Source organism: Lepidochelys kempii, chromosome 26 (genome assembly GCF_965140265.1).
Source record: "Lepidochelys kempii isolate rLepKem1 chromosome 26, rLepKem1.hap2, whole genome shotgun sequence".
Classification (NCBI taxonomy): Eukaryota; Metazoa; Chordata; order Testudines; family Cheloniidae; genus Lepidochelys; species Lepidochelys kempii.
In genome coordinates this window covers 7485905-7509504 of record NC_133281.1, presented here as the reverse complement: position 1 = coordinate 7509504, position 23600 = coordinate 7485905, and the positions used below count along the sequence as shown (strand labels likewise).

General features: G+C 44.3%; 1 protein-coding gene across 9 annotated transcripts in view; it reads right to left on the bottom strand.

Moving 5' to 3' along the window:
• Positions 1–23600, bottom strand: part of DOCK5 (dedicator of cytokinesis 5) — a 140980-nt gene that overhangs the window by 90215 nt on the left and 27165 nt on the right. For all 9 annotated transcript variants that reach the window (XR_012156325.1, XM_073325314.1, XM_073325315.1 and 6 more), the window contains exons 2-5: positions 19239–19322; positions 9743–9783; positions 4914–4969; positions 4140–4236 (exon numbers count right to left, since the gene is read on the bottom strand). Coding sequence is in view for 8 of the 9 variants with exons in the window: in XM_073325314.1 (XP_073181415.1) it covers positions 4140–4236; positions 4914–4969; positions 9743–9783; positions 19239–19322 (278 nt within the window). In the remaining variant the exon portion in view is untranslated. The remainder of the gene's footprint in view (positions 1–4139; positions 4237–4913; positions 4970–9742; positions 9784–19238; positions 19323–23600) is intronic.

Sequence of the window (23600 nt, the reverse complement as noted above, 5' to 3'; positions counted from 1 at the left end):
GGGATCTACAACGAAATGACCGTGCAGAGCTTTGCTGTGCTAAACGTTGCCCAATGTTTGACTCACCCTGTTACTCTGTTCCACAACCCTAAAAGAAACTAGATTTGCAACACTGACAACTGATGCTTGCTAGATTCCCATGCGCCACGCAGAGGCTGGATTCATTTTCGGGCTCAGCTGATGCTCTGCAGTAAAGATTATGGTGCAATTCTTGCTGTAATTTACAGAAATTACAGCAGTGAAATGAAATGCTGCCAAAGAGAAAAAAAACCCTCTTTCTTCTCCATTTCCCTTCTCTCCCCATCTTCCTCCTTCCTCCCTTCGAGTTTCTTTATACCGTGAGGGGCATGGGGGGGAATAAATTTGCATCCATTACAAACCACGATGTTTTCCCAGTCTATTTTAAGGACAACGCTGACAGAGTAAAGTCACATAAAAGAGGAAGTATTTCTGCTCTTAAGAAAAACAGATTCTGAGGCTAGAACTTGAAAGGTTTTAAGGGAACAAGCCAGGGACAAAATGCTTGCTTTACACAGCAATTGCATCACATCTCGCCGCTCAGGAAACTAAGAGGGTGGAAAAAATGCTTATGGTTCTGTGGACCACAAACAAAATGCACTTATGGCTGCGCGAAATTTTTCAGTAGGACCAACTGACTCTGGCTAAGAAAAACGTTTGGAGCTAATTTAAAACTATTCTCTCATCTTAATTACAGTCTCAGAGCACATACTGTGCAGCCTGAAGTAACCATTGCCTGAAGAAAAATTCAACTCCAGAATTTATAATCTGCCTTAAGACTCCACTTTGGAAGAAAGGGTAATTCATTCTGAACTCTGAATTGTTTTTCTTCGCGTCAGCATTTCAGCCTAACTCAGCAAAACGACCAACTTCACAAACAGCCTAGGTTTACAAACTTTTCAGAGGCAGCGTTGTGAAAAGGCTAGGGCACTGGACAGAGACTTGGGAGACAAAGAATCCAATCCCAGTTCTGCCAATGACCGATTTACTGCATGACCTTGGATAAGTCACCTCCCCACTGTGGGACCTCTGGCTCCCCTCCCACCCTTGGTCTGACTTGTCTGGGCAGATTGTAAGCTCTTTAGGGCAGGAGCTCCCTCTTACTCTTTGTGGGTACAGCTCATAACTCAAAGGGGCCCCAATCTCAGCTGGAACTGCTAAGTGCTACTATAAGACAAACCGGATTTATCTATGGTGAAAATTAGAGATGTCATTATGCGGCACCCAATGGATCTATAAAAATACTTAACACGTAGCCTTTATAGAACATTTTTCATCTGGAGATCTCCAAGTGCTTTAAGGAGGAGGGGCAAGCATCATCATCCCTTTTCTTCGGTGCGGAAACTGAGGCAGGAAGAGGGGAAGTGATCCACATAATGAGTCAGCAGTGGATCCAGGAAGGAAGTGCAGGTCTTTGGACCCCAACCTCTTGTCTTAGCCACTGTAACACTGTCGCTGTCGCCCTGGATTGCTTGGGAGCTCTGTCTTTGGCTGACCTTTCCCGCTCCCTCATTTTCTCCACAGTAAGAGGAAGGAGACAGTCTGGAGTTGGGATCTTTTTGCAGAACGGTCTGTGCACTCTGCCAGTCCTGTCCGGGCTTAGGGCAACGTACTGTGGCTCAGAGCAAGTGCCAGTCAATGGTACTTAGACTTCAACAAATCTCGTGGAACTCTGGTTATTTAATCTGACCATCAAAATAAGGAATAAATGGCATCCATGGAAGAGGGGCAATTTGAACTGAGAATGCAGGAAGGTCCCATGCAATCCGAGGCACGCGGCATTCCAGAAACCATGCTGTGGGAGAATTTTAGAAGTTATTCCTCTTGCAAAAAGACTATTCAGGACTCTTTAGCAGCTTGCACCTGCCTCACGTTGAGATCCATATTTGCACCTTGTAAGGTGTGCACGGAGGACCAAGCAGCAATCTGAGTATTGCCGTGGCACAATGCTTCCAGTTTCTTTTCCCAACAGTGAGAAAATTCCCTTTCTTGAATGGCTTCAGATGTTGCGGAGAAGAGGATACAGTCGAAAGAGGATAGGATTGTAAATAATGGATCAAGTTTATCCCTAGGGGAACACCATCGATTTCAGTGGAATTCCCCCAGGGATAACTCTGAGCCCATATGGTTCATTACCTCCTATTCATCTTCTTCCCCAGCAGACACAGAGCTAATATGCATCAGCACAAGATAACAGAGATGGGATTAACTCGAGTGGCTGGCCCAGCATAAGCAGAAAATAAATGACACCCCATGCTAGCGGAGAAGCCTGTGCATTGCTTCACATGAAAATCAGGGACGTTTAGGCTGGCCTTGAGCATGGCCCTGTCAGGGAGGAAACAAAGATACAGAGGGCTTCTAAAGCAGCTAATCCTTCCACCAAAAATAAATCACCAACAAAAGTCAGTCTGATGAACAAATTAATATGTACTGGCCATTGCCTGGAAAGATTGTTTGCAGAGCACAGTAAGCACTAGATTGAGACTCAGTGAAAATATTTTATTATCTTGCCTTCAGGATACAGAAGACAGAAAGATCAAGGGGGCTAGGGAAAGTAAACAGCTGTCTGAGAAATAGAAAACTATTAATGAGATGGCTCTTCCTTCCACTGCACCTGGAAGTTTCCGAGTCTAATTTCACCAACAATCTCGATGGCATATTTCCCCAGGGAGAGAAAAATAAGATCAGAGATTGTGCCTGTTCTGGAAAAGGCAACACCAAAAGTATTTATATTTTATAGGTATATATACTCTGCTATACTCTGTGCCTTTATATAAATACATATATATATATATATATATATATATATTACACACACACACACACACACACTCCTCTCATGCACAAGGGAACAATTTGTATAGTGGGGGAGTTTGTATAGTATAGCTGAGAGCCAGTGAACCAAACTCTAAACCCTGCATATGATGGAAACCACTTCAAGCCAGGGGGTGCTAGAGCACCCCAAGCACCAGCACCTATCCTCATGCACGTACACTTCACCGGATTTTCAGAGATCTCAAAGCATTCTGCAAAGGTCGCTAAGAAATATTATCTCCATCTCTGGAGCCAAGCAAGATTAAGCAATTTTCCAAAACATGCCTAGGAAGCCAGTGGCAGAGTCAGTACTAGGCTTCAAGTCTTGACTCCTCGGCCTGTCCTTTGTCACTAAATCCGACAGACATCATAGGCACCCCAGGAACCCTTATTCACGTTGGTGAAAAGGGACTCACACAAGCAGTCCCAACCAGCTAGCTGACAAGACGTTGATTATGGCTTGTCCTGGTCAACTCCGACCATGGTGCGGGTCATGTCTTCTAATTCAATTATTCAAGAGCAATACCGCTTTGTAGAGTAAATAGAACCTTAGTCTTACAAGATCTAACTTTGCTCAGTCACCTTTTAAACAGCAATAAGTCACTACTCCTCCTTCAGCTCCTTATTATAACAATGATCCTGAGAAATTTTTAGGTATAAGGCAATGTACAAGTTCCAAATGCTTTGCAAATACTAAGTCTCAATATACCTGAGTTAGTTCAATACTATGCTCATTTTATCGATTGAGCAATGGAAGCATAGGGAAATTATCAGCCATGATTCGACAGGTGCTTAACTCACTCATTAACTGAAGTCAATGGGGCTTGTGCACATGCTGACGTGCTTTGCTGCATCAGTGACTCATTCAAGATCACACAATGAGTTAGGAGGACAACAGAGCGCAGAAATCCTGAATCACAGCCCCCTGCGTCTGGTTTAGTACTTTTACCATTTTGCTTCTAATCACATCACTGTTTGCAGCTCTGGAAATCACACTAGCAAACGTCAGATGGGAAGATCTACCAGTCAGTGGAAAATACATGTTAGAATAACATGGGGCTGATTCCCAGAGCAAACCACCCTACAGGCAGAACTGAGCTCTGGGGCCCTGTTCGTAAAAAGCATATGTGCTCAAAATGAACATCAGCTGCTGGATGCACGGGCACAAGATGGGGATATGCGAGGTCCTTTCAAAATCTTCTGCGTACTTCTGTTTAAACACTCTGTCCTGGATGGAGTAGAGATCCTGCCCTTTTCTCCCCTCTCACTGGACCAAACACCAACAAAGGAAGAAAGCAAATACTCACCACATACAGCTTGTGCCAGATAACTGCCCACTCCCTCAGCGTGGAAGTGAGTTCTTGAACAAGGGGCAGTTCACTTGGAATCACTGTTTCATGTTGTCTGGAGAGAGGAAAAAACACAAGGGGGCATGTAATGAAATTAAAAGGTGGCAGATTCAGAAATGTAACGCTGAACGGACATGTCTGCTCTAGTCAGTTTCCCAGTTGGAGGGATCACCGCTTGCAGTGATAACTTGGACTATATGGATTAAAAAATGCCTTCTCAAGTCACTTCCTATCGCTGCGGCTGCTGGTTGCCCCCATTCATACTGATCAGAGAATCCAGTGTAAGAATTAGACTGGGAATGATTTTCTAAGAGGTTTTCCAGGACAGGAAAGAATTCACACTCTTCTGATGGCCACTTGGCTGCGAGTGTGTGTGTGTGTGTGTGTGTGTGTGTGTGTGTGTGTGTGTGTTGAATGCAAGAGTCCCCAGAAGAACCAAATGTAAGTTGAGTGACCTACTTTGCCATATACATGTCTAGCAGATTTCACGCTTATCTTTGCAAGTGGGATATTTTGCCTCTGTCCATGTGTCCAATTTTTGATGTACAACATTTTGGCAAAAACAGAAATTATTCTGATCCTAGAGTCTACATGAGGTTCACAGCACTTGCTATGCAAAAACACAGACTGGCCGTATGACAAGCTGCACCTCCATTACGTAAGCTCTTTTATCAAACGGCATCCAATCACTTCTGCCAACCACAGGACATCTCAAGATTGTCTCCAACCTACCCTCGGTCTTCCACAGTTGCTTCTTTTAAATGAATGTAAGTTTTGGGGAAGATGCCCTAAAAGAGAGAGAAAGGGAAATCATGTTGTAATATGCGATACATCATTCAGCAACAAGGAGGGGGAAAAGCAGAAGAATGTGATCAGCTGAGCTCCAAGCACAAGTCAAATAAACTTTTCCAAAATTCAATAAATAAAAAAACAATTCTAGTACAATATATGCGGAGATCGGTGTGTCTTCTTTTATGTTGGTATTAGGTCAACTCTAATAGCAATTTAATAAACCCCAGGAAAAGCAAACTGGCAATAATAATAAATAATAATAATAATAATAATACAGTACTGTGTACTTATAGACAGTTTGATCTGTTGCTTTCAAACAGTTTTACAAAGATGGATAAAGTGGGAGGGAGGGAGGGGTTAAGTCACTCGCTTAAGGTCATATAGCAACTCAGTGGCAGAGGCTGCAACAGAATTCCCGATTCTCAATCTGGTGCCCCTCAAGGTAAATCCTCTTTGGTGCTAGATATAGAAGGAAGAAATAGAAGAACCCCTTAGAATCAGCTCCAGTGACTGTTTTATATATAGAATAATAATAATGGAGAGTTTTCCCTGGTGTAGTAAAACAAATTAATAATAATATACACTTTGCACTTCTATAGCACCTTTCATTCAAGGATCTCAAAGCGCTTTACAAGCATTAATTAAGCCTCAGGACACTCTGACCAGGTAGGAATTATCCTCATCTTACAGATTGGAAAAACTGATACACCAAGAGGCTAAGGCCAAAAAGTTCAAGAGTATCCACTAATTTTTACGACCCTCAGTTTTCAGCTGCCCAAACTCAAAAGCCCACCAGCTCCTGCTAACTTCCAGGAGATCTGAGGGTGCTCAGTACTTCTGTGGAAAAGCCCCTCGGAAGTCTCAAACTGGGCACCCGAAAGCAGAAGCTCCCAAAATTAGGAGACACTTTTAAAAACTCTGCCTCGGTGGGCTGCTCATGGTCATGCAGTGAACAGAACCTAGGAATCCTGCCTTCCTTTTCTGTGCTCTAACCCTGCCTTCACAGGCCCTAAACAAAGAAAATATAGACCTTATAGAGCTAAACGATGACTGAAAGGCATTTCCCATTTATGAAATACTAATTGTATGCTAAGCTCAATTGCGTACGTCTAAACTACAAGCAAATGCGTGATTGTAGCCTGAGTAGGCATATCTGCGTTAGCTTTAATCTAGATAGCATGGGTTACAGTAGTTGGGTAGATCTGGAGGCGATTATAAACAGCGGCTAAAGTTACCACTGTTGTCACAAGCCAAGAGAAACCAGAAGAGGATCATTTGGAAAAGAACAGGATTCCGCAGCCAGAGGCTCCACTAAATTCCACTAAAAACCGTAATAAATGAATCTTCATTCCAGTGACATTTCACTGTGTGATTAAGGGCTTGTCTACACTGGCACTTTACAGCGCTGCAGCTTTCTCGCTCAGGGTGTGATAAAAACACCCCTTCCTCCCTCCCCCCCCCCAAGTGCTGCAAGGTTCAGCACTGTAAAGCGCCCGTGTAGACAGTAAACCAGCGCTGATAGCTACGCCCCTCGTGGAGGTGATTTTTTTTTTAGAGCACTCTCTCCCAGCAAGCCATGTTAAAGCGCTGGTAAGGCAGCGCTTCAATGTTGCCAGCGTCGACGAGCCCTAATTCAACACCAAGGAAATGAGAGTCCAGCTAAACGCCACCCTAATGTGTCATCTGGTTCCAGAATCAACATATAAAACTGTTGACCTGGTGGGAGTTTGCTAACAAAGCCCATTTAAAGACAATAAAGCCAACTGTAAGAGTCAATTACACACGCCTTTTCTTACACGCGGATGTTTCAGTGAGAGAAAGTTAACTCCATGCAGAGCCCTGGGTTTTTATCATGAGTCTCAGGACATTTGATGATTTCCTTACAGCCCCAGCTGCAGGGAAAGACTGCATGAGAATCCTAACTTTCGTTTAAAAAAAAAGTTTCTAGGCCTTGAGGTTGTGAAGAAAAGCGTGAAAATGTGAAGCAAGTGCACTCTAAAGACTCACAAACCAGAAGACAAAGAAAAAGAACCAAACCTTTTTTTTTTTTTAATTCACGATTTTTAAGCCGATCCCATGTTTTTTGTATGCTTGATGCTGGCAATACTGCTAATTTCATCATAATGCAACTGGGCCAGAGCTCTGAGGTGGCACTGAGCTTTTTCTCTCTGCGATACTTAGCTGCCTGCCTTTTGCTCCCATACTCAGTCTAACTGATCACCAGATGTGGGGTCCAGAAGGAATTTCCCCCCAGATTGGCGGTGGGGGGGGGGAGGAGCCGGGGCGGAGTTAACATTCTTCTGCAGCGTGTGGATGCAGGTCACTTGCCAGGATATCTGGGTCTACCTTACTTAATCATTCCCCTGCCATTGCATGGGCCTCCAGCACTGATACACCTCGGTCCTCCTATTCTCTGCTTGTGGCACATAACAGCCTAGTCTCATTTCAGTTTTGCTGGGGTTCATGTGCAGGTGCCAGGTGGTGTGGCTGACCTCTGATAGACCTGGTGGTCCCTTCTAGCCTTAAACTCTGTGATGCTACATAACAAATATTCGGCATAGGCTTGATCTTGCTAGCTGCTGACCATTCCCACCTCCACTGGGCCCCTCTCTCTGGACAATAACTACCAAAGGTTCCACAGGAATTGCATTTTTTTTAAAGCAAGCTTTCCACGAAGCACATAAAATGAAAACTGCAGCTGAATTTTTGATTTACCTCCCATTTCCACTTAACTCAGCTTCCGCTTTCTCAACAGCGACCCGGCTGGTTTCATAAACATGTCAGGATTCTCCCGCCCCGTCTCTCCCTCTCAGATCAATAATTGGCCGCAGAGCTGCTCTTTGCTTCTTCAATTTGCAGCCCCACCAAATTTTATCCTCATGCCAAACAATAAGGCCCAATAATAAATGACATCTAAATTGCCATTAAAATAGTGCTTTCACATGGTCTTCCCCAGAAAGCTGGATTCAAAAGGAAAAGCAGAGCAGTTTAAAAGGGTTTCAGATATGCCGATGAATGGCTGTCCAAAGATAAATAGAATCCAGAGCAATTTGCTTTGGCTCCTGGTCTTTTTCCTGCTCCCCATTCTGACTGCAGGGGAGTTTGTTCCTGAAAGGTGTGAGGATTTGCAACACTGGCTAAAGTCAGTGAGAGTGGAGTGGTGGGCTGCTCACCACTTTGCAGAATGAAGCCCAGGATGGGCTTTCAGCATCCAAGTTTCATTTCTCTCTACAGCAGTCACATGAAAATGCTCATGGTTAATTTAAAGTTTTAAATAAAGCAAACAAATCTAATCCCTGCAACACCACCTACAGGAGAACCTCAGACTTACGAACACCAACCCAACCGGCCGGTCAACCACACACCTGTTTGGAACTGGAAGTACCCAATCAGGCAGCAGCAGAGACGACCCCTCTGCCCACACACACACAAAGAAGCAAATACAGTACAGTACAGTGTTAAATGTAAACTACTAAAAAATAACATGAACATTTTTATAAAAAAGGTTTTACAAGGTAAGGAAACTGTTTCTGTACTTGTTTCGTTAAAAGCAGCATTTTTCTTCTGCATCGTAAAGTTTCAAAGCTGTATTGAGTCAATGTTCAGTTGTAAAAAATTTGAAAGAATACCCATAAGGTTTTGTCCCGAGTTACGAACAACCTCCATTCCCAAGGTGTTCGTAACTCTGAGGTTCTACAGTGTGACTGATGCTTACTGGTTACTAGCAGCATAAACATACATGGGCCTCAGAATTTAAGTGCAGCATTGTCCACTGGATAGGACAGTGGAAAGTGAGTCAAGACTCCTGGGGTTCTAATCTCAGCTCTGCCCCCAATTTGCTGTGACATCTTTGAAAAGTCACACCCAGTAAGTGCCGCTAAAACGATACTTCCTGTGTTTGTGATATGCTTTGAGATGTTACAGATTCGAAACAGCCATGTTAATTTGTCCTAACTGCAAGAATAATTAAAATTTCCCATTGAGTCATGGAATTTGTCAGGTAGAAAGAACTGCAGGACTGCAACTGACGCTTACAATTATGGACGGAAGAATTCATTGGGAAGAAAACAAGAACTCACTCACCTAAAATTTCCATCCTTTCATAGAAAACTGCTCCTTGGGATGTGATTAAATCTTACTTTACTTTCATTTCCGCTTGGGACTAGAAATGCAGAAATACCATGAAAGAGGCCACTCTTACAGTAATTCCAAATGGGACCAGGAGCAATGGTGCTGGGATTCTCATGGGAAACCATGTTCTAGTGAGATTTCCAACACTAGTTTTGCAAAGTCAAGGAGTTTGGATAAGGTCTAGAGATACATGGGTGCTTATTTGACCTCTGAACCCTGAACCTTTAGAGGGTCACCCATTCTCATAGGCAGCCAATGTTAGAAGACAGGTACAGGACTCAATAACTAAACAGTGGGCTTGTTATATAGCGGGCATACTTAAAGGTTTGATTCTCCCAGTTCAAGCAGTATTCCCTATGCTTAAAATGGGCAGTACCGGTAGGACCAGTGATACCTATAAGAGCTGCAATGAACTTTTCAAATGCATCCACCGTATAGTCTGCCAAGTTAATGATTCTCAAACATTTGGCTCCTGGCTATTCACTTTTGTTGTTAGAGAAAAGAATATCCCAGTCAGGAAGTATTCAGTGTACTAAGGTAGAAATGACCACAGGAATACAGGGCATTACAGCGCTGGATAGGGCCTGGCAAAATTTAACATATAAAAATAACTATTATTGAAAAATATCATGTTGTACCTTTTTCGATTTATTCCTGAGGGTGTATCCTCTGTACCAACCTGCCAAGGAACAACAGAAATACCATGACTCTTCACATACAGGAATTCAACATGCAAAGCTATTAGCAACACACGTTCTTCTTACCACATATCATCCTGCTGGCTTTGCTCACTTCAGAGGTCCCATTGAGGCCAACGGTACCAGCAGTGAGAACAAGACCAGTGGGAATGAGCCCTAAAATAAGGCAGAGCTTGAAAGAGTGGCTTTTCCTACTATGAAATGACACAGTGGGCCTGCTCCTTTAGCTGGAACTGTGCAGTGGCAGTACTTATTATTTCTATTATGGTAGCACCTAGATCCCCAACTGAGATTGGGGCCCCTTTGTGCTAGGGGCTGTACATAAATGTAGCAAAAAAGATTCCTTGCCCCGCAGACCTGATAGTCTAAAGAGACTAGACAGATAAAGGGATAGAAAACACAAGTATTATTATGCCCATTTTAGAGATGGGGAACTGGCAGAGAGAGATTAATGACATCCCCAAGGTCACATACGAAGTCTGTGGCAGAGCTGGGAATCGAATCTTTTAACGCCAACTCCACGGCCTTAACCCTAACACCATCCTTCTTCTCACATGGGTGTTAACCCAATTCTCTATCTAGATGATGCTTGAGTCTTGTGTTTACACATTCCTTTCCTTGCTGCCCATGAACCAATGTGAAATCCTTCTGTGAAGGAAGGCTGAAAGAGAAATTAGTAAAGGGTCTTCACTTTTATGAGAGGAAGGAAAAAAACCATCAGCAAATTATTTGCCCTAGATAGAGATATTATTCCTATTTACTCCCTTTGTGACAAGCTCCAGGGAAGTATCAGTTACAGAGTAATAGCTGTGGTTTTTGCAGACCAGAAGTATATCGCTTTTAGAAGAACATTTCTTCCCTCTTTGGAGCTTGGGGTTCAGCCAACATTTTAAATTTCAAGGTGACGCAAAGGCAAGGGTATGAATGAATAAGTGTATTTTTTGTATTTGCTGCTCTCAAGTGAGCCTTACTTTGCAAGCGTGAAATTTAAATCACGGCAGAGGAAGGACGGTCTTGTGGTTAAGACACTGGCCTGAGACTCAGGAGATCTGGGTTCTATGCTGAGCTCTAACACAGATGTCTTGGGCAAATCATTTCACACTGTGTGCCGGTTCCCCAACTGGAAATACTCGTACTTTCCGTCTCCCACTCTTTGTCCCGTCCATTTGTGGCGATTGCCAGGAGCTAATGTAATACCAACAGCAACAGTGTCTTTTCAATTACCGAACCGGGTTTATTTTAAAACACTGACCTGCAAACATGGTCTCCAGCTTCACATTTCTGAAATATGATGGGCAAATTTGCATTTTTCTTAATGCTACTTTGCCCCTAAAATAACTATTCCAAAGGTCAAGAGATTCTGCTTCCTCAGCTCTCGTCTTAACTAACTTTCGTGACACACAGCTCTTCGGCATTTTGTTTGTTTGGTTTGGTTTGCTTGTTGCTTGCACTGACATTTAAAAGTTACACACAAATGTTGCTATTGTTTCTTAGGGGAGCTGGAGTGGTATTTGTTATCTACAGGGCATAAGTGGTGCTCAGAAGCACCAGTGCAGACAAAGTCATTGCCCCATGGAGCTTACACTCCATACATACAGATAACAAAGCTAGCAAAGAGATCAACACGAGGGTGGGGGATTAGTAGGTGACAAAACAAAGGGAAGAGGGGTGAAAAGCTTTTGTGGAAGCATTTTTATACTTGGCAGAGATAAGTCTCAGCCAAAATCCTGCATGTGCTCACCCTGCCCCACCCCCAAACTTTAGAGAAGTCCAGATTTTGCAAGTCTGGCCCATTTCTCTAGTAAATATAAGATCAGTCAAGTTTGGTTTCAAAATCCTCTGTATTCCAGAAGCTCTGGGGGGTGTGGGGCAAGATACCACTCCTTCCACTGGATAAAAACAGGATTATAGATTAAGCATGGTCCAATGGATAAAGTACTGGATTGGGAATGAGGAGATTTAGGTTCTGTTCTTAGCTTTGTCAATAATTAACCGAATGGCCTAGTGCAAGCTATTTATGGCCTGAGCCAAAGCCCAGTGAAGTCAATGAGAATCTTTCCAGCAACTCCAGTTTGCTCTGGCTCAAGTCCTTAACCTCTCCATGTCTCAGTTTCTCCATCTGTACAACGAACATCACAGTGATATAAAGCCACCTTTCTAAAGCACTTTGAAACCACAGAATGAAAGGGCTGTGTTACATATAATTATTATATAAAGCTATATTCCAGCATGACTTCATGCTCTCCACTCATCCTTGGAACCAATGAATCCTCTGATCTTCTCAGAATTCTGTTCTAACTTTCAATAACATTACTCAAGAGACAAGGTGGGTGAGGTAATATCTTTCTGGACCAACTTCTGTTGTTGAGAGTGCCAAGTTTTGGAGCCACACAGAGCTCTTCTTCAGGCCTGGGAAAGGAACTCGCAGCATCGTAGCAAAATGCCAGGTCTCTCTAATATCCTGGGATCAACACAGCTACAATGACACTGCATAAAATAACTTTATTCATCATTTGCAGTGAACAAGTGCTCGTGGCAATGGTCATTTTAGCGGTTTGTTTCTTTTTTTTTTCCCCCCAAATACAAGTCTAGAAGTTTCAGACAAACAGTAGACGAGTTAAGAGTTTCCCTCAAATTTATTCCCTTGCAAGGATGACAGCGGATAAATTTTAGGATGAAGGGGAGGATTTTCATGCCAGAACTAAAGGGCAAGGAGAGAACATCAGTCTCTCTCTCTCACACACACACACACACACTTTCTCTGCCCAGACATGTGTTATTCATTTGAATAGTTGTATTTGACTAAGATAAAAATACTTTCTATAAAGAGAGAATGTCTTTTCTCCCAAAACCCGATTATGGACCCTACAATAAAATGAGATATATTGGACTCATGTCACCCACCACTGAAATGCAGCCACCCCTGGGGTGCGATCGGGCAGCTGTTACATGGTATTGCTGTGGGCTATTTAGGAGTTTATGACAGAAGCTGAAAAAGATAAGGGCATCCCTGTTGAAAATACCAATGGGAAATTTAAGGAGGTAGAATGTTGAAATTTTCAGGGTACAGGGGTTAACAGCCTGACTCTTACAAAAAGTGCCATGAGATTTTTTTTTTTTACCTCATCTAAAAGTTTATTTTTGTAATTTTAGGTTTATTTGTGTAACAGTAGCACTTAAGAGATTGAAAACAGAACGGGAACTCAGTTTTGCTATACATATACAGACACAGCCATTGCCCCAAAGAGCTTACAAACTACACGAGCAAAGCAGACAAAGTGGGGGGCGAGGGCAGAAATGTATTACTACGCCCATTTTCCAGATGGGGAACTGAAGCCCACAGAACCTCATCCAAGGTTACACAGAGACACTGGGGCAGAGTTGGGAATAGAACCCAGAACTCCTCAGTCCCTGATCACTTCCTTATCCACAAGACCGTCCTTCCTTTTCACTGCAGTACACCACACTGCGAGCCACTGCACTGCAGTGAGAAGGGGATTCCTTCAGTCACCTGTGGCAATCAAAGCAATGTCTGAGACAGAAGCAGACAGTGCAACATAATTTGCACCTGTACGAGGCTTCCTTGGCCAGCTCTCCAAAACGGAGCGCTCTTTCCCCTTCCGTCCCTGTTTTTGCCATTTTCCACAGGCACGAAAAGAGATTCCAAACAGGACTGGAATCGGCGCCCCCCTTAGGACAGATTCCCAGAGCTCAAGTGAAATCTCACTCTGAGGAAGTCTGCAAAAGTTCGACATGCACACCTCACCCAGGGGGCAGCGTTGGGAGGCACACGGAAAGCAGTGTCTTTTTACTGCCATTCGGTGGATTACGCAGCGTAAAGCACATTCCCCCAATTACAAACATCTACCAGCCAACAGGCTGGGTTTTGCCTGGTCTTGTCATCGGGGGAGCAGGTTGTTCAACAAAAAGAGCACGCACCCTTCTGCGGCCAGATCACCCAGACGGAACAATGAAGAAAAATCGTTTTCACGATTTACAAGGAAGTGCTAAATCCCAGACCCCAGACTGTCTAACCTGCACATTTCAAAGATGGCAGCATGTGGGTTTCCTTTAAAAGGGAGGAAATTCTAAGGAGACTGGCTCTGACCAGATGTTTCATGTTTAATGAATAAACCATCCGGCGCTAAGTCCTGCTTACAGGCAGAGCAAGGCACAACAGAAAGCCTTTAAGATTCATCTCAGCATAGGCAACCGCGGGCAACGATTTAGACCTTATCTATGCAGAGGATCTGCCCTGACTGCAGCCAATTGTGTAGCTTCACCAGGGCAAACCTCTCGTGTAGATGGCCCAAGCTGCTATAAGCCACACTTTGCATTATTCCAGTTTCAGTCAATAGCATCCTGGGATTGTGTAACCCGCTGGTAAGGGTGCATCGCAGGCCCCCCTCTTTGCTGGTCCAGTCTGTTTCAGCTCTTGCTAAGACAGTCTGGGCCCCTTAGCTCAAGCTGTATCAGCTCTCGAGCTCCCGGGTTCAAACCCCGGTATATCAGCCAAGATAATGACCATCACTTTTGTACTGGTGTGCTACCCTGGTGCCTGTGACTGGACAAAACCCCCACTGTGGGCAAGGCCACAACCTAGCCCAGCAATCTGAGATGGTATTACTCTGACCTTCCAGCTGGATTGTCTACCACTGTAGGAAATGGGAACCCTTCACAATAACCCAGGCCCACCCACTCTGGCCATACTTGGGACTTCTAAATTGCTATTTCCTACACCCATTTAGTAAAGGGGGAAAGAACACAAGCCACAAAGCTGGACTATAAGGCCCTCATCCAAAGGTCAATGAAGTCAACAGGGGACTTTCCATCAACTCCAATGGACTTTGGCTCCAGGATTCAGAGTTTTCAAAGCCAGAAGGGACTGCTGTGATCATCCAGAAGGGACTGCTGCGAGCTCCTGTGTAGGACAGGCCACAGAACTTCCTCACAATAACTCCTAGACCACGTATACAGAAAAGCATCCAATCTGGATTTAAAAAATAATGCAGAATCCACCATGACCTTTACATTGTTCCAAAGAAAGACACCCATCCAGAATAGCTGATAGCCTGGTGACTGGGGAAACCACATAGGACTCTGCCTAATTCAGAGGAGGAAGTTAAACCGGGTTTTCCTGCAACCCAGGTAAGTGCCCAAGCCACCGGGCTATTCTGGGGTCCTACACACAGATCCTAAAGGCATGAATGGCACTAAACAAGTGGAGGTAGGCCAGAGATTTTGCTTTACCATCCAGACAGGGGGCTGGGATTAGCTTGGGTTTATGCCAACTTCCAGCGGAGTCCTACCTATAATTTAACACTGCCCTCTCCCACAGGAAAACTCCAAGGGAGGGAAATGACACTATAACTACTCTACCTTAGCCAGGCCCGCCGACAGAAATTCCAGGCCCCAGGGCCAGGACTGTCCCGAGGGGGGTTGGGGGGGTGGGCAGAGCCCAGGGCAGAAGTGACAAATCCGTCACTTCAGGGACCCCCCACAGCGCAGGGCCCAGGGCAGTCTCAATCTCCTATGTGCTCTGCGGCCCACCGGGACGATTTAAAAGGGCCCGGGCTCCCAGCTGCCTGCCACTACTGCAGCAGCGGGGGCGGCCAGGGGCCCCCAGGCCCTTTGGCAACTGTTCCTTTGCCCCCCTCGAGCGGCAGGCCTGACCTTAGATTTTACCTATCACTCTGGTACCTTGACCTTTCTTTAGGATCAATTGCCCCTTGAGGCAATTCCCAGTGCAGGGAATTTTACAGGGAACTGATAACTCCCAGCTAGAGATTCTGGCTCATTTATGAGTTTCCATCCCTTTTTTTAAATTACAGGCAATGACTTGTGTCTTGTGGGTGAAATTCAACCCAGGGCAGACATCCCTCACAAGGTCTTATACACCATTTGGCCTTCTCAAGCAGATCTTAATAAATAGGGCCTTATTGTATCGGCCTTCTGCACAGGGGGAATAGCACCTAGGCCCTCTGGTCTGAGATAACTGCCCTCCAGTTCATTTCATAGCTCCCTGTCTTTTCATGGGCCTCCTCCAATCTGGACTTGTTTAGCTCTGTCAGTGTTATGACTTCGGAGCTCTCCTGCCAGCTGAGATTAAGATAACATTTATTGGTATACAAAGAAGCCAAGTGAGAGCTTCAACCTTTCTGTCTCGCAGCTGGGGAACAAACTGTGCATTTCAGCTCTTTCCAACGGAGCGGAGCCAGGCACACGGAGAATACAAAGAGCTCTCAAGCTACGGTTGCCCAATACACCAAGACTCCTTCACTGCACACAGACGAGGAGAGAATACAGCCCTGCTCCAATCCCTTAAACTAAGAGTGGGGGAACCAACATTAGGAGTAAATACGAGGCATCTTTCTAGATGTGAGGAAGAGGAGGAGAAAGACATCTGCAGGTAAAATTGCCCCGTGTACATCTTGGTAACTCAGCATAAGTCCTCACCAGGGCTGGCCGGAAAACAAGAATTCCATTTCATGAAAAATGCCAGGGTTTCAACATTTGTTTCCATTCCAAAGCAGAGCAAAACGAAGATTTTTTCAAAAAAAATTTGTGTGTGCGCAAAAAACACAGGATCGAGGGACTTGAACGTGAGTCTCCCAAATCTCCAGTGAATGCCATAACCAGCAGCCTGCAGAGATTTTCTCTGACTCTCTCTCAATCTCTTGTGTTGGAGCTGTTCCAATTTGTATAAATAATTGAATATTCATTGGGCCAGAAAAAGAAACTGACTCTGTAGTCTAATGGTAGGGCACTCAACTGGGATGTGGGAAAGCCAGGTTCAAGTCACTCCTCTGCATGATTCAGAGCAACCCTTCAGATGGAAACTGGAGGTGTAACTAATATGTCCCAGAGAAAAAACTTCATAGGGCAGAGCTTCCTTTCTGGGGAAGCCATCATCCTGGTAAAATAGAACTTGAGACTTGCGCACCTATATAAACCTAGTGATTTTCAGACCCAAAAAAAGCCTTTGTTAAGCTGGAGTTCAGCTTGTACAGACACTGCATTAACATAGGAGGAATAAAGACATTTCTTGCGGGAACACTGTTGTTCTCAAAAGAACAACCCACCCACATCTGGAAACCAGGACACCCAAAGCTGACGTCACGAGAGAAAGGAAACACAGACATGCAAGAGTGTCCACAGCAAAAGACAAAAAGAAAATTTGGAGTTTCTATGTTGAAACCTCTTTTTGGGGGGCAGAGGGGAAGCTGAAGGCAGGAGGAGGTACACACATGTATAAGAGAATTCCCCAAGGAGACACCTGCAAACCCCCCCCCTTTTTGGAACCTTTATAATTCACAAATGCCTTGCCTGATTTCCCTCCGTCTTTCCAATAAAAGTATTATTTGTGTTCCTGTAGCACCTAGCAGCACCAGTCATGGATCAGGATCCCACTGTGCTAGGCACTGTACAAACACAGAACAAGAAGCCCTGTCGCAAAGAACTTGCAATACACTCTCAGTTTAAATTCCTGATGGTGGAGTTTCAGGCAGATGGCAGACAACATGAGGACGAATTTACTCTACTTGACAATGTCTCTGCTAACGGCTGGCTAAGGAGGAAACTGAACCACCATGTAAAAATGCTATTTTCTGGTAAATTCAGGATACGTCCAGCTTCACAGAAAAAGGCTGTTTTTAGCTTTGAGCCTCTCTCTCTCCTCTTTGCAAAATCAGCTCATATGTTGCCTCTATTGCTGATTAAACTCTCTCTTACAAACACAATCCTCCACTACCACACACATCACTGTAAACATACACATCAGCAGTATAATCTGCTTTGACATGTAAGATCTGGCTGGCTGGCTGTCTCCAGTGTCAAGGTCAAAGAAGTGGAAAGAGACCAACTCACTAACAGCAAATTGCTGAGCAAGCAACTTGCCCTGCTCAATGGAGATACCAAAGCAGGGAAGTTGTACATGTGTCCCCCCCCCCCCGCCCCTCTAATAGATGCTGTTTGTGGAAGTTTGATGACAATTTATATTCACGAAAGGCCTTTTGGAGAGAACAGGGATATCATACAATTGAGATATGGGCACTGTACTCTTCACAGGATATAGCTGACTGTATTCTGTTCCCAGCAGAAGAGTATTAGACAGCCCAGTTTAACAGCTAAATCCACAAGATCTAAGTATTAATTTTCATTTGCACCTGTTTTTAAAGCAGTTTTTAATAGCTAGTGATGTGCTGTACAGAACGTCCTTGTATTTAAAAGGGACAAATATCCAGCAATATTGCATAACAACACAAGGAGCTCAGCTGCTATGGTGACAGGAGTAATAAAATAACCTATATGAGTGGTTCTCAACCGATTTACCATTGTGGGCTGCATATGCAACTCTGTGTGTGCAGTGTGGATACAGCCCACGTAATATATATACTGCCTGTATGGCCCTGAGGATGTCACATGGGTCACAGCTGTGTGCTGATAGGTCCGCAAGTGGCCATGGGTTGAGAACCACTAGCCTAGATAATCAATTCAGCAGTATAGCTAACAAGGCAGTTATGCTCCACAAAGTGACAAATATATTCTGGGGTTCTGGAACTCTTCTCCCTCAAGGTGTCACAGTTCAGTTTACAAATCAAAAAATGGTGATTTTTCTAAACTGACAGATCTGAAAAGAGCACCTTGGGTCTGAAAATCCATGACATCATCCCACTGATAAGGAAGATCTTGTGACTGGAACTAAGAGCTTGTCTACATTGGATGTTACTAAGTGGCAAGCCAGGGTGTGAATTTACAGCACACTTGGGTGCCGTTCAGTAATGTCCCATGTAGATATGGCCTTAGTTTGTTGATGTCTGAGGCAGAACAGAATCTAGCTTGCATTCATATTCGCTAGCTCTCCGGGATCCGAATGTGTAAAATTCTTTGCATGTGTCAATATGGCAGGCAGATGTAACGCAGAGAGAGACAGGGAAACGAGATTTGGAGTAAGAAAGAGCCATTATTACACAGGAACTTTCCCAAACATCACCACACATTACACACGAAGACATTTAATTTAGAGAAATATGTAGCACATGAAGAATGCTCGCATGCCAAAACAAGTAATATGCCTTGTATTTCATGAGTTGAGAATAACTTATACACCTTCAAAACTAGAGACAAGCCTGCGACATGCTTCTTCAAATTGGGAAAGTCTGGATGCAAACTTCAAAACTGTCCCATCTTTTTAATGGGCCAACACCACCAGACTTTAACTGGAAGTTTGGATCTGGATCCAAGCTTTGTATCCTACTAGAGCTGGTCAGAAAGTGGTAAATACTTTCCACAAACAATTTCAGAAGCAACAAAACAAAAATCATTTTCCCTAAAGTTTTCATTGGAATTTTCTAGTTTGGGGTGAATATCGTTTTAAAAAACTTGTTTCAGATATTTAAACTTTTACCAAGTAGAGAGGCGGTGGTCTGGGACTTACCTTCATACATCTCCAAAATGTGAACCGTATCACCAACCTGCAAGGAGAGCTCCACATCTTGGACAGCCTCATAATTGTAGATTGCTAGAAGTGGGGGAGACAGATGAAAAAATATAATCATGTGGGAAGTGAAGCGGAGCAAGAGAGCATGAAGATAATCAGATGTTGCAATCTGATGTCTTGCAACCGGCCAAACCCTTTGGAAGAGCACTGCAAATGATTTTACTGACTAGTAGCTGCTCTGAGCATAACAGACTGGGAACATGTGTGTCCCATCTCCCTCCTGCAGCACGTCTGCTCAAGCAGAAGAACATACTAACTTGTTAGCAGCTACCTGGAGTGGAAGAGCTCCGTGCTGTGATGCTAAAGGTCCTGCGTTCAAACCCTGCTAATGATCCAGGCAGGGGAAGGGAAGTCGTTACACAAGCATTGGTCCTGGACCAATTATAAGACAAAAGCCGTTCTTTACTAACCCTTCAGAAAGCTGGTGGGAGAGCAACTTTGTCAAGCACACGCAAGACAAAGATTTTCCATTTCAGGGGCCATTCTAATGCTTCATATTAGTTGTCTGGGCCTGCTGCCGCAGAGCATGGCTGCTACCAAGTGATCCGGCACATCTTTGGCATGACTGAGCGCTGCTGGTGTCTTGAGTAGGGAACATGTAAACAAGCAAGCTTGTGACTCACCATGAGCTACACCTTGAACTAAAGCAATGCCAATGCAAATGCTGTCACCGAGTTTCAATGGGAACAGGATCAGACCCCAAGCTGGCAGTCGCTACACTAGTCTTGCTCAGCAGCCTTCTAGAGTTAGCACAGTACTTGGGAAAAGCCGTCATGATGGGCCTTGGTTCGACTAGAAAGCTGCACTATTGTAACTTGAATTGGCTTTTAACTGACCAAAATAAGCGCAAACAGCCTTTTACATCATTTTAAACGACACTGGTTTAAATTCACACCTTAAGTTATACCAGTGCAGCTTTCTCATTTGTCTGAGACTTTACACTCAGAGCAGCCAAGGCATATTTAGATTTCAATTGTCTCTTGGCGAGCTGCTCCCTAAGGAGCTGCAGAGGTGAAGTACAGAAGCAGTGGGAGGGAAGTACGCTGCATTTTCAAGGAGGGACATTAACCTGGTAAATGTTACCAGCTGACTCTAGAAAAGGGGCTCCTACTTCAGAGGGTTTGTATGTGAAGGGCGCCCTTTGAATGTAATTAAAAAAAATTATATCTCTTCAATTGCTGCATCAGGAAATTCACAACATCAAATGCCTATCATTTCCGTCAGGGCGAAGTATATTACTTCCTGGCTTGAAGCCAATACAAACAAATGACTGTGGCTTACCACACCGGAAATTATATCACGCACTAACTTACTTTAAAATCCTGCAGAGCTACAAATAACGCAGCAATGAGTGGGCAGGTTATGTGAATTTCCTGCAGCGCCTAAAATAGGCATTTGTTCATAAACTTTTATTTTCTTAGGCTGATCTGTGAGTGTTGATCGATACTGGGCCAAACTCCCACTGGGTGTAACTCCAATGAATGCGTTACTGGGGGAGATGACTGACTAAGGTTCCCCCCGCAAAGTATCATTGATACAAAGGGATCATCCCAGTCTGACCTCCTGCATAGGGTTGCCAACTTTCTAATGGCACGAAACCAAACATCCTAGCCCTGCCCCTTCCCTGAAGCCCCGCCCACTGCCCCATCCCTGCCCTAAGGCCCCGTTCCCTACATTCCCCCTCCATCAATGGCTCGCTCTCCCCAACCCTCACTCACTTTCACTGGGCTGGGGCAGGGTGTTGGGGTGCAGGAGGGGGTTAGGGCTCTGAATGGGGGTGCAGACACAGGCACAGGGCCAGAAATGAGGGGTTTGGGGTGCGGGAGGGGGGACCAGGCTGATAGACCAAGTACTTCTGAAAGTTTTCATAAAAGTGCCGCGTACGACCCTGACTAAAGGAACTGCCTGCTGTCCATTGCAGGAAATCTGCCAGATTATTAAAGCTAGGAAGGATTAGGCCAGGCCATTACTTGGATGGGACAGCTCGAAAGCACCCCAAGGTGCAGCAGGAAGTGGTGCAGATGACTCAGGTGAACAGAATTCTTGCCCATGAGTCACTTCTGAACAGACGTCCCAGTAGGCAGTGCTAGGGGGCACAGGGCTACTGGAGGTGCCATTCTTCAGATGTGATGTAAAACCAAGCATCAAACAGTCTGTGCTCATTAACAATCCCATAGCTCTTTCGCAAAATTAGAAGATTAAACCCCGGGCATCCTGGCCAAACTCTAACTTGTCTGATTATATTCTACCGACTGAAATTCCTCTTGTGGTTTAACTGGATGCTACTTCACTCTCCGTCTTAGAACACTGTTTAATGTTGTGCAATGTTCTACCTCAAAGATGGCTGCTTTTCAGTGAAGGGGGTGAAGTGATTGCTACATATAGCTTTTAAGTACTTTAGGCTTCTGTGGAACTAAAAAGCACAATATAAATGCAAGTCACTATTTCTCCATAAGAAACTGCTTTAGCTTCCACCAAAACAGTCGGAGATGTTTAGCGTGTAACAGAACACAATCCTTCTTTTTAAGGTTTGGTTGGAATTAAATTTCAGCATTAAAGAGCATACCGGGGGGTGTGGTGTGGAGGGGACAGCAAGACGCCTTCCATACAGGCTGAACGTTTTAGACCCCCCACAGGTAATGGCCTTGAGCAGAAGAAACATACTTCTGCCACTATTCATCACAGATAGGCAAGATATACAGTATCTTGTTTTGCTCGATCGAATTAAACAAGAACACAGAGTCACTGTATGTAAGTGACTCCCCAACTCTTATGTGCAAAGTTACGAAAGACAAATTGCTGGCATATTTCCCCTGGGAGCTCTACTGTTTGCAACTGGTGCGTCTTATTCCTTGGAGCCAGCCGCATCCAAGATAGGCCATCTACAGCTATTTAAGCTGTTTGGACTTTTTATTGTGTGTGTTTAAACTGACCTTTTGGGGGCTTACAAGAAAAAGTTATCTGCACCCACCAAATAAACATGTTCCTGGCGTGAAGACATAAAAATCCTTCGTGTACAACTTAAAAGTGCATTAACATTTGCCCTCAAAACTGCAGTAATATTTGAAGTTAAATTTGCCTTTCTTCTGAGTAAGCCTCAGTTGTGTTCTCTCCTCTATGGAACTTGGAAGCTTAGAAGAGCTGTTCTTTTCCTTTGTTTTCTTTAATGAAAATGGTTGTGCAAAACTAACCTTGAAGTCTAGAAAATTTAATCTGAGCTGAAAGACACAGAAGGAAAGTATTGGCCATTAGAGAGAGAGAGAAATCGGGCTTGTTCTAACAATCACATTCTTTGAGTATAATTCTTAGCAATGCATCACTTTGTTTCATTTACATGAGAATAAGGAGGTCACTAGATTGGATTAACAGCAGGTAAATTTAAGACAAGACTTTTCAGCAATGTGTAGCAAGCCTGTGGAATTCATTAACAGGGAAGGACAACGGGGCAAACGCTGCATCTGGATTTAAGAGGACAATGAATAATTTTATGACCAAACAGCAGCAACTGTAGTTATAAAGACTAAGACAAAAGGAGATGAATCTCATGCTTCAGGCAAAAAGCTGATTCCTTGCAGGCATCAGGAAGGAATTCCATTTCCCACACACACAGCATTGCACAACTGGCTAGATGCTGTGTGCGCGGAGATTAGGGGTTGCTTTCTTCTGAAGCATCATACACTGATCATCCCTGGAGACAAGATACAGGAGTTATCCAAAGGAGTTTGCAGGAGTTTGCAGTCAAAGGAGATGGCCAGTATTTATCCAGGGCTCTCCAAGGTAGCCAGGCCCTGAATTGTAGCCACAAATGAGCTGGAAGTCAGTCTAGTCTACCAAGAGTGCAGACAAAGCTTGGCAAGGGCTGGTACATGGTGGTGTTACAATTGGGCAGGGATGGTATGTCTGAGGTGAGGAGAAGGTCTGGTTTTACTCATATGCTTCATTGTGTGCGTGGGCCACAAGATGAAACATAGTACATTCCTGATTTCCGAAGCACCAGTCAGTGGGACTTGAATCAGTGGGACCAGGTATCACCAGCACCACACGTGCGGCAGAAAACTCAAAGACCACCACACACACACACACACACACGAACCGCAAACTCACAAGGCCTCACTTCATACCAGACTGCGTCCAAGAGATCTGGAGAAGACTTAACTTGCCGGACTAACACCACAACCGTTTGCAAATCACTGGGCCTGACCTTGCTTCCACTAAAATCAACTGGAACTTTGTCTTTGCTTTCAACAAAAGCAGGATCAGGATCATTGTGTCAGGTCTATATATGCCATATCAACAACA